The sequence below is a fragment of the Diceros bicornis genome, chromosome 7 (genome assembly GCF_020826845.1).
Source record: "Diceros bicornis minor isolate mBicDic1 chromosome 7, mDicBic1.mat.cur, whole genome shotgun sequence".
In the NCBI taxonomy this organism is placed as follows: domain Eukaryota; kingdom Metazoa; phylum Chordata; class Mammalia; order Perissodactyla; family Rhinocerotidae; genus Diceros; species Diceros bicornis.
Genome location: NC_080746.1, coordinates 87969457 through 87981545, shown reverse-complemented (window position 1 = coordinate 87981545; position 12089 = coordinate 87969457). Strand labels below are relative to the sequence as shown.

The 12089-nt window shown below is 35.9% G+C and overlaps 1 protein-coding gene across 1 annotated transcript in view; it reads left to right on the top strand.

Annotated features, from left to right (window-relative positions):
- The first annotated feature begins 356 nt into the window (after positions 1-356).
- CCDC73 (coiled-coil domain containing 73) overlaps positions 357-12089 on the top strand; it is a 121948-nt gene continuing 110215 nt past the window's right edge. The window contains exon 1 of the mRNA XM_058546199.1: positions 357-503. Within this exon, the coding sequence (XP_058402182.1) occupies positions 366-503 (138 nt within the window). The 5' untranslated portion in view covers positions 357-365. The remainder of the gene's footprint in view (positions 504-12089) is intronic.

Genomic DNA, 12089 nt, shown 5'->3' with positions numbered 1-12089 from the left:
CTGTCTCAGCCTTGCTGTGAAGCAATTGGTGAAAGGCCAAGCTGTGCCTGCGACATCAGGAACTCGGCCTTTAGGAGACGGATGTTTGGGGGCAGAAAATTTAGTCCCTGAGGGTACTAAGGTTAACAGAGAAAGCCTTAGCTACAGAGAAACAGAATGAGATCATTGTTGCTAAGTGTTTTGTGTATCAAGATCAGAATAGAAGTGATAAAAACCGTTATTCAGTGTTAAACCTGGAGGATTATGGGATACAGGTTGTTATATTTCTATGGTAACTGTGCTTAGATAAATGCTAAATGATAAACTTAGATAAATGATATTTTTTCAGTTAAAACCTTTTTATGTTACAGGAAATAAATGTTAATATGGAGAACGATTTTAAGACTGAGTCATCATCATCTACCTTTGCTCTCCAGAGTTCTTCAGAGACATTGTTTTCTATTCAGCTGTTAGATTTCAAAACAAGTTTACTGGAAGCATTAGAAGAATTACGTATGAGAAGGGTAAGCTCTTTTTCACAATGCTTTTTTTAAGCAGACAACTTGATTTTGTCCGGTTTTTTGTTTTAAGGAAAAAAAAAAGACCTAACAAAATTACCTCTTACTTAGAAAGAAGAAATACAGTCCAAGTAATGAAGTAAAAGAGAAAAGGACAGATTTAATCGACATCAGGGAATGGGAAAGAAGAAGAATTTATAAACTAAAGCAAAAAATAAAAGGTTTTCAGATTGTTAAATATTTGATAAGTCAGGTGGTATTTATTGAGTGTCTTGGAATGCATAGATAGCACTATAGTTACACGCTATGACTGATAAACAAGAACTGCTCTTCAGGAGATTACATTTTTGTTAAGGTTATGAGATAGGTGCCTATGAAATGATTAAATAATTAAATGCTGCAATACATGATTAAGTGACAAAATAAATGTATGTAGTAAGTATTCTGAGTTCAAAGAATGAAATATCCTTTTTTTTTTTAAGTGATAACTGAGATTTTTAAAAGGAGATATCTAATATAAAATTGTAAAAGGTGTTTGGTTTCAGCAGATCTGTATTGTGCAAAACCCTTTAAAAGCATTTCATTTCTGAGACTTTGTGGGTCTAAATTTAAAGAGTATGTTGTCAGCTTCCTAGAAGATAGATTGGAGTTGGTAAGATTCTGGAGAGAAAAAAATAAACTGTAAAACTATTATAATAATGATCTAGGGATGAGGTCACTAGGACTTATATGTAACTGTGAAGATAGAAGAGACAGAAAAGAGAATCAATAGAATTTGGTGACTTCCTGAAAATAGGCTATAAGTGAGAGAAAAAGAAATCTGAAACTACACTTTTATTATATGAACCTTGTTCTAAGATTTAAAAATATTGAAATTTGTTGTCATAGTAAGAAAATTTAATTACCACAATGTTCAACCTAGATAAAGCTACTTATTATCAGTATAACAAGTCTATTTAACAAAGAAGAAATCCTGCTAAAAAGGATATCTTGGATAAGCATTAAAAAGAACTATTTTTGTAAAATTAGTTTAAAATGGTCTTTTCTAAATAAAGCTACTTTGGGTAACTATTTACAACTTTATATTGTTTTATTATGTTTCAAACATTATATTTTGGTCTGTTTAAATTTCCAACTTGAAAAATAAGCTTCCTTTAAAAATCTTTTGGAAAATTTCAGGGTAGCAACAGGAACAGTGTTTTTAATAATTAAATGCAGGAGTATATACTACTTTTAATAACATTCTTCATTGAAAGGAGAACTTAATTCTTAAAAAGGGGAAGAAATTCCTTCCTTTTATTGGAAAAAGACATTTATTGATTTTCACGTTTATCATAATGGTGACACTTTATCCATATTGCTGGATTTTAATTTTTTTTGTATGTTTTATTAGGAAAATTTCAAAAATACATAATAGTTGAAAAAATTTCATAGTAAACACCCATATACCCACTACGGTAGGCAGAATAACAATACTCTATGATGTCCACGTCCTAATCCTCAGAACCTGTGAATATATTACATTACATGGCAAAAGGGACTTTGCAGATGTGATAAAGGTATAAATTTTGAGGTGGAGGCATTATGCTGGGTTATTCATGTGGGCCCAATGTATTCACAAGGGTTCTTGTAAGAGGGAAGCAGTATAATCAGAATCAGAGAAAAAGATATGATGACAGAAGTAGGGGACATGGTCATAGAGATTTGAAGATGTTATGCTGTTGGCTTTGAAGATGGAGGTAGGAAGCCACAGGTCAGAGAATGCAGGTGTAAGCTGGAAGAGGCAAGGAATTCTCCCTTAGAGAGTTCAGAAGGTGTACGGCCCAGCCAAGACCTTGATTTTAGCCTAGTAAGAACATTTCAGACTTCTTTTTTTTTTTTTTTTTTTTGTGAGGAAGATCAGCCCTGAGCTAACATCCATGCCAATCCTCCTCTTTTTGCTGAGGAAGACTGGCTCTGAGCTAACATCTATTGCCAATCCTCCTCCTTTTTTTCCCCCCAAAGCCCCAGTAGATAGTTGTATGTCGTAGTTGCACATCCTTCAGTTGCTGTATGTGGGACGCGGCCTCAGCATGTCCGGAGAAGCAGTGCGTCGGTGGGCGCCCGGGATCCGAACCTGGACCGCCAGTAGCGGAGTGCGCGCACTTAACCGCTAAGCCACAGGGCCGGCCCCATTTCAGACTTCTGACCTCCAAAACTATAATAGGATAAATTTGAGTTGTTTTAAGCCAATAAATTTATTACAGCAGCAATGGGAACCTAATACACCCACCACCCAGATTCTATGCTTGATCTCAATATATCCCTGTAACATATTTACTACATATCAACATATAGGTCTTACTTTTTTGATGCATTTCAGTGTAAGTTTGAAATTAATATACTTCAGTATGCATATCATTAACTAGAGTTCAATATTTCTTTATGTATTTTTCTTTTAATGTAAAATTTATATACAATAAAGTGTGTAGTTCTTAAGTGCACCGTTTCCTGAGTTTTGACAAATGCATACAACTGTGTAACCCAAACCCTTGTCAAGATGTAGAACATTACTGTCACCCTCAGAAAGTTCCTTCATGTCCTTTCTCACTTATTCCTCGTCTCTGTCCATCCAGAGGCAACCATTGGTCTAAGTTTTTTAACCATAGATTAGTTTGTCTCTTCTAGAAATTCATGTAAATGGAATCTTATATTCTTTTGTGTAAGTGTTCTTTCACTCAGCATAATATTTTTGAGGTTCATTCATGTTGTGTACATACAATAGTTTGTTCCTTTTTATCGTTGGGTGGTATTCTGTTGTATAAATGTAACACAGTTTGTTCTTCTTGTTAAACCTGTTGATGGACACCTGAGTGGTTTCCAGTTGTTGGCTATTATGAATGAACATTTTTGTACAAAATGTTGTGCAGGCATATATAACACAGCTAAGCAAGAACAGATCTTATTCGGGAACTATGAGATATTGATTACCTCACGTGCCCTCCCTGATCTCCCTAATCTTCACTGAAAATTTTTTATATTTCCCTATAGTAGAGTCTGAAGACAGATTTTTATTTAGCATTTAAAAAAGAAAAAGATCCAATCAAAACTAATAATAATTATATTTAATTTGTAAAGCTAAAAAAGGTAGAACTAAAATACTTAACTACAATTATTGATAAGTCTGGATGGGATTGATTCTTAGGTCCTTGTATTGTTCAGGAGGTAAAGATGTTGACTGACTATAGACTTTGTTTAGTTACATAGGCATATTAAAATTTCCAGGGTAATCAGTAAATGAATAGAAATAGGGTTTGTGTCTTCCCAAATGGTAAAGAGCAAATATGTAATTATGATAAATTATCTTGGATTTGATGTTGCAAATAGCCTTAAAAAAAAGAGTGATTTTAGGTCTCAGTTGTCTCCTAAGCTTTATTCTGGTAAAAAATGTTGAAGCCATCTTCTATGTATTACAGAAACTGGCCCAGCTGATCTACATTTCTCTAAATAGTTTTGATACTGAAAGGTCTGCTAATGGTAAACTCAAGGCTTGCTTGCTTGCTTGGTTTTTTGACAGAAAATGTCTTTATTTTGCCTTGGAATTGTAGATTGACATTTATGTTCTGTCAGTATTTTTTTTAAGAGATTTTATTGAATTCTTTTGTTGCTATTGAGAAGTTTGATGTTAATTTAATTGTTCCTCTGTAGGTAATCCATCATTTCTGTCTATTTGCTCTTAAGATCTTCTCTTTATCTTTAATGGTCTCCAGTTTTTTGTTGTTGTTTGTTTTTCTTTTTTTTTTGGGGTAAGATTAGCCCCTAGCTAACGTCTGTTGCCAGTCCTCCTCTTTTTGCTGAGGAAGATTGGCCCTGAGCTAACATCTGCCCATCTTCCTCTGTTTTATATGTGGGATGCCTGCTGCAGCATGGCTCAATAAGCAGTACATAGGGCCACGCCCGGGATCTGAACCTGCGAACCCTGGGCTGCCGAAGCAGAGCACGTGAACTCACCCACTATGCCACTGGGCTGGCCCCAGTGGTCTCAAGTTTTAATGAGTCTAGGTGTGAATTTATTTATATTTCTTTTTTTTTTTTAGTTTTTATTTATTTACTTTTCCCCCAAAGCCCCAGTAGATAGTTGTATGTCATAGCTGCACATCCTTCTAGTTGGTGTATGTGGGATGCGGCCTCAGCATGGCCAGACAAGCAGTGCGTTGGTGCGCGCCCGGGATCCGAACCCAGGCCGCCAGTAGCGGAGTGCGAGCACTTAACTGCTAAGCCATGGGGCCAGCCCTATTTATATTTCTTGGGACTCATTTTGCTTTTTGAATCTTAGGAAAATTATCAGCTGTGATCTTTTTGAGCATTGCCTCCCTGTTTCCTCTATTATCTTCTGGAACTCCCATTAAATAGCATCTTGGACCATGTCATTCTACCTTTTATGACTCTTAACTCTTTTATATTTTCCGTCTATTTGCCTCTCTTTATTGCGTTCTGTATAATTCATTTTGTTGTTTCCTAATTGTCTCTTCAGATGTTTTTACCTGCCATCTAACCTTGCTTTGAGTTTTTAATTTCAGTGATTACATTTTTCATTTATAGAGGTTCCTTCAAAGGATCTGCTATGGTCTGAATATTTGTGTCCCCCCCAGATTCATATGTTGAAACCTAATGTCCAAGGTGATGGTGTTAGGAGATGTGGCCTTGCAGAGGTGATGAGGTCGTGAGGGCAGAGTTCTCGTGAGTGGGATCAGTGCCCCTATAAAAGAGGCCCAGCAGAGCTCCCCAGTCCCTTCTACCATGTAATTATACACTGGGAAGCAGCTCTCACCAGACACAGAACTTGACTGTGTGGCCACCTTGATCTCAGACTTCCAGTCTCCAGAACTGTGAGAAATAGATTTCTATTGCTTATAAACCACCAGTGTGGTATTTTGTTATAGCAGCCCAAACAGACTAAGACAGGATCCAAAAATTTAATGCAATGCCGATCAAAACCCAATGGAATGTTTTTCAGAATTTGGCAGAATGATTCTAAAGTTATAAGAAAAATGTATGAATATATAAATATATCAAATCATTACGTTGTACACCTTAAACTAATACAATGTTATATGTCCATTATATCTCAATAAAACTGGAAAAATAAAAAGAAATGTATGAGTATAGACAAGAAAATTTGCAAAGAATGAAGTGCTGCTTGCTCTATCAGATATTAAAACATGCTCTAATGCTTTAATAATTAAAAATGTGACACTGTTGCAGGAATAAATAGATCAGTAAAGGAATAAATCAGTCCAATGGAGGAAAGGAAGGACAGTCAATAATTTTGGACACAAAAATAAAATTTAAAAGAAAAAACCTAAATGCAAAGAAAAAAATGTATACAAATACTAGAAAATATAAGAAATAATTCTTATAGTCTTGGGAGTAGAGATTATCTTTCCTAAAGGAAAAGATGGCAAGATACGGTGATATACAAATTACTACATTGTATGGGATAAAAGCCGCCATAAACAACGTTAAAAAACAAGTGACCGAGAGAAAATATTTGCAACATGCAAAATGGAAAATAGGATCAATAACCTTATTTACAAAATATTTCTACAAAAGACAGTCCAATAGGGGATGGCCTTGTGGTGTAGTGGTTAAGTTCGCATGCTCTGCTTCAGCAGCCCGGGGTTGGTAGGTTCGGATCCCAGGTGCGGACCTACATATGTTGCAGCGTCCCACATATTAAAAAAAAAAAAATAGAGGAAGAGTGCTCAGGGCCAATCTTCCTCAAGCAAAAAGAGGAGGATTGGCAGTGGATGTTAGCTCAGGGCCAATCTTCCTAACCAAAAAAAAAAAAAAGACAACCCAATAGAAAAATGAAAAGAAAGAATACAAATAATCATAAAATATACAAAAATATGCTTTACTTTCTTAATAATAAAATAAATGCAAATTATTGGAAAAATATTAAAAATATGAATAACTCTCAGTGTTGGCAAGATTTTTCAGGAATGAGTACTATTATATCCTTTCCTTATTGATATAAATTAGTACAGATGATAAATAGAATATGAGTTTTATCTGTCTAAATTAAAAACGTAGAATTTCCTGATCATTCAGTATGAACAGTTTACATTTTTATCTAGGATAATTTCTTGTGTGGGCTTAATTGCGCAAAGATTTTTCTATAATATTTACTATATTGTTATAATGGGAAAAACTGTAAACAATCTAAATGTCTATCAACAAGCAGTAAGTAAGTGATACTGTCAGATTAATGGCTTCCAGTAAACCATACTTCTCAGTATTCATGCCCTTAAGTAGATTACTCCCACATTAACTTAGCCTTGGTCATGGCCATGTGGCAATGGGACGTTAGCAAAAGTGTCCAAGCAGAGGCTTGATGAATACTTGCACATGAGGGCTTGTTCTCTTGGCATATACCCTCTTGGAAGCCAGCTGCCATGCCATAAAACTCAGAATAGATTATTTAATGATGAGAAGCTATGTAGGGAGAGACACTGGAGTGAGAGAACATCGTGGACATTCCAGCCCCAGCCAAGCTACCAGGTGAAAGTATCTGCATGAGCAACCTGATGCGTAGCATGTGAAGCAGAACGGCCCAGCTGAGCCCAGTCAATATACAGAATTGTGAGACCTAATAAATTGTTATTTTATATCACTAAGTTTTGGTGTGGTTTGATATGCAGCATTAGGTGACTTAATCAGGCATATGGAGTATTATGTAGCTCTTAAAAAGAATAACGTAGATACATTTGTACTAACATGGGAGATGTACATGGTACATGGTAGCATGGCACCATAATAATGGGGCCCTGCAAGCTGAAAACATGCAAGACCATCTTAATAGTCAATGGTAAAAGTTATGATTGTTCTGTGACTTAAAAATATTTGTGAAAACATTACATACTCTCTTCTGTTATAAATGTAAAGGGAAAATGAAAAAATATTTAGTACACTATAATTTAAAACATTAGACACATTGAGAATTAAAATGTTTTATTTCTTTGTAAAAAAAACTTATCAAGAGAGTTTGAACAGTGCTTGTCTTATTCTTGTGTAACTCACAATATGGAGTGAGCATCATTTCTCTGCCTTTGCAAATTATAATACAGGCATACCTCGGAGATATTGCAGGTTCAGGTCCAGACCACCACAATAGAGTTAATATCACAATAAAGCGAGTCACATCAATTTTTTGGTTTTCTGGTTCATATAAAAGTTATGTTTACGCTATACTGTAGTCTGTTAAGTGTGCATTAGTATTATGTCTAAAGAAACAATGTACGTAACTTAATTAGAAAATACTTGATTGCTGAAAAATGCTAACCATCATCTGAGCCTTCAGTGAGTCAATCTTTTTGCTGGTGGAGGGTCTTGCCTCGATATTGATGGCTGCTGACTGATCAGAGTGGTGGTTGCTGAAGGTTGAGGTGGCTATGGCAATTTCTTAAATTAAGATAAAAATGAATTCTGCCACATAGATTAACTCTTAGTTTCATGAACAATTTCTCTGTAGCAGGCAATGCTGTTTGATAGCATTTTACCTACAGTAGAACTTCTTTCAAAACTGGAGTCATGGGCCGGCCCCCTGGCTTAGCGGTTAAGTGTACGCGCTCTGCTACTGGCGGCCTAGGTTCAGATCCCGGGCGCGCACCGACGCACCGCTTCTCCGGCCATGCTGAGGCTGCGTCCCACATACAGCAACTAGAAGGATGTGCAACTATGACATACAAGTATCTACTGGGGCTTTGGGGAGAAAAAGGAGGAGGATTGGCAATAGATGTTAGCTCAGGGCCGGTCTTCCTCAGCAAAAAGAGGAGGATTAGCATGGACGTTAGCTCAGGGCTGATCTTCCTCACAAAAAAAAACAAAACAAAAAACTGGAGTCAGTCCTCTTAAGCCCTGCTGCTGCTTTATCAACTAAGTTTATGTAATGTTCTAAATCCTTTGTTGTCATTTCAACAACCTTCATAGCATTTTCATCAGGAGTAGATTCCATCTCAAAAAACCACTGTCTTTGCTCATCCATTAAGAAGCAACTCCTCATCCCTTAAAGTTTTATTAGGAAATTGCAGCAATTCAGTCATATCTTCAGGCTCCACTTCTAGTTCTAGTTCTCTTGCTATTTTCATCACATCTACAGTTGCTTCCTTCACTGAAGTCTTGAATCTCTCAAAGTTATCCCTGAGGGTTGGAATCAACTTTTTCCAAACTCCTGTTAGTGTTGATATTTTGACTTTTCACATGAATCACAAATGTTCTTTTTTTTCTTTTTAAGATTTTATTTATTTATTTATTTAAGATTTTATTTATTTGTTTGTTTGTTTATTTATTTATTTATTTAATTATTTTCCCCCCAAAGCCCCAGCATTATTCACTATAGCCAAGAAGTGGAAACAACCTTAGCGCCCCTTGATTGATGATTGGATAAAGAAGATGTGGTATATATATACAATGGAATACTACTCAGTCATGAAAAAAGACAAAATCATCCCATTTGCAACAACATGGATAGACCTGGAGGTTATTATGTTAAGTGAAATAAGCAAGACAGAGAAAGACAAACACCGTATGATTTCATGCATATGTGGAAGATTAACACACAGACAGAGAGAACAGTTTGGTGGTTACCAGGGGGAAGGGGGTTGGGGGGTGGGCACAAAGGGTGAAGGGGCACATTTATATGGTGACTGACAAATAATAATGTACAACTAAAAGTTCACAATGTTATAAACTATTATGACGTCAATTTAAAAAAAAGCATATAAAAAGTGAAATCTTCCATAATCCCATCTCTTGGAAATGAACACTGTTTAAATTTGGAGTATATTCTTCCAGATCTACTTCTGGCAGATGGCAACATATAAATTACTGCAGATTGGTGGGTGGGTCAAGTCAACAACTAGAGATTTATTTTTGCAATGTTTTACTTAAATTACATTGCAACAAGTAAAATAAATAGTATGGTATTTTGCCAAAAAAAAAAATATATATATACTTTCTCCCAGTTGGTGGGTTGTCTTTTTGTTTTGTTCCTGGTTTCCTTTGCCTTACAGAAGCTCTTTACTCTGATGAAGTCCCACTTGTTTATTTTTTCCTTTGTTTCCCTTGACCAAGTAGACATAGTATTCAAAAAGATCCTTCTAAGACCCATGTCTAAGAGTATACTGCCTATATTTTCTTCTGGGAGTTTTATGGTTTCACGACTTACCTTCAAGTCTTTGATCCGTTTTGAGTTAATTTTTGTGTATGGCAAAAGAAGATGGTCTACTTTCATCCTTTTGCCTGTGGCTGCCCAGTTTTCCCAGCACCACTTACTGAAGAGACTTTCTCCATAGTATGTTCTTAGCTTCTTTGTTGAAGATTAGCTGTCCATAGATGTGTGGTTTTATTTCTGGGCTTTCATTTCTGTGCCATGGATCTGTGTGTCTGTTTTTGTACCAGTACCATGCTGTTTTGATTACCATAGCTTTGTAGTATATTTTGAAGTCAGGGATTGTGGTGCCTCCAGCTTTGTTCTTTTTTCTCAGGACTGCTTTAGCAATTTGGGGTCTTTTGTTGCCCCATATGAATTTTAGGATTCTTTGTTCTATTTCCGTGAAGAATGTCATTGGCATTCTGATTGGGATTGCATTGAATTTGTAGGTTGCTTTAGGTAGTATGGACATTTTAACTACATTTATTCTTCCAATCCACGTGCATGGAATATCTTTCCATTTCTTTATGTCATCATTGATTTCTTTCAATAACCTCATAGTTTTCACTGTATGGGTCTTTCACCTCCTTGGTTAAAATATTCCTAGATATTTTATTCTTTTTATTGAGATTGTAAATGGGAATGTCTTCTTGAATTCTCTTTCTGTTAGTTTGTTATTAAAGTATAGAAATGCAACTTATTTTTGCAAGTTGATTTTGTACCCTGGAACTTTGCTGTGGTTGTTATTTCTAATAGTTTTCCTGTGGATTCTTTAGGGTTTTCTATATATAAAATCATATCATCTGCAAAGAGCGTGAGTTTCACTTCTTCGTTGCCTATTTGGATTCCTTCTATTCCTTTTTCTTGCCTAATTGCTGTGGCCAAAACCTCCAGGCTATGTTGAATAGCAGTGGCGAGAGTGAGCAGCCTTGTCTTGTTTCTGTTCTCAGAGGAATGGCTTCCAGTTTTTCCCTGTTGAGTATGATGTTGGCTGTGGGTTTATCATATATGGCCTTTATTAATTTGAGGTACTTTCCTTCTATACCCATTTTATTGAGAGTTTTTATCATAAATGTATGTTGTATCTTGTCAAATGCCTTCTCTGCATCTATTAAGATGGTCATGTGGTTTTATTCCTCATTTTGTTAATGTGGTGTATCACATTGATTGATTTGCGGATGTTGAAGCATCCCTGCCTCCCTGGTACAAATCCCACTTGATCATGGTTTATGATCTTTTAAATGTATTGCTGTATTCGGTTTGCCAATACTTTGTTGAGGATTTGTGCATCTGTGTTCATCAGCGATATTGGCGTGTAATTTTCCTTCGTGTTGTCCTTGTCTTGCTTTGGGACCTGGGTGATGTTGGCTTCACAGAATGTGTTAGGAAGTGCTCCGTTTTCCTCAATTTTTTGGAATAGCCTGAGAAGGACAAGTATCAAATCTTCTTTGAATGTTTGGTAGAATTCTCCAGAGAAGCCATCTGGTCCTGGACTTTTATTTTTGGTGAGGTTTTTGATTACTGTTTCAATCTCTTTACTTGTGATTGGTCTATTCAGAGTCTCTTTTTCTTCTTGATTCAGTTTTGGGAGGTTGTATGAGTCTAAGAATTTATCCATTTCTTCTAGATTGTCCAATTTGTTGGCATATAGTTTTTCATAGTATTCTCTTTATAATCCTTTGTATTTCTGTGGTATCCATTGTAATTTCTCCTCTTTCATTTCTCATTTTATTTGAGCCTTCTCTCTTTCTTTCTTAGTGAGTCTGGCTAAGGGTTTGTCAATTTTCTTTATCTTCTCAAAGAACCAGCTCTTTGTTTCATTGATCCTTTCCACTGTTTTTTTTTTTTTTGGTTTCAATTTCATTTATTTCTGCTCTAATTTTTATTATTTCTCTCCTTCTGCTGACTTTGGGCTTTGTTTGTTCTTCTTTTTCTAATTCTTTTAGGTGCAGGTTAAGGTTGGTTATTTGGGATTTTTCTTGTTTGTTAAGGTGGGCCTGTGTTGCTATGAGTTTCCCTCTCAGGACCCCTTGAGCTGCATCCCGTATGAGTTGGTATGGTGTATTTTCATTTTCATTTGTTTCCAGATATTTTTTTATTTCTCCTTTAATTTCTTTAATGATCCATTGGTTGTTCAGCAGCATGTTGTTTAGTCTCCACATCTTTGTCACTATCCCTGCTTTTTTCTTACAGTTGCTTTCTAGTTTCATAGCATTATGGTCAGAAAAGATGCCTGATATGATTTCAATCTTCCTAAATTTATTGAGGCTTGCCTTTTTTCCCAGCATATGGTCTGTCTTTGAGATTGTTCCATGTGCGCTTGAGAAGAATGTGTAATCTGCTGTGTTTTGATGGAGTGCTCTATAAGTATCTGTTAAGTCCATCCTGTCTAGTTTTTC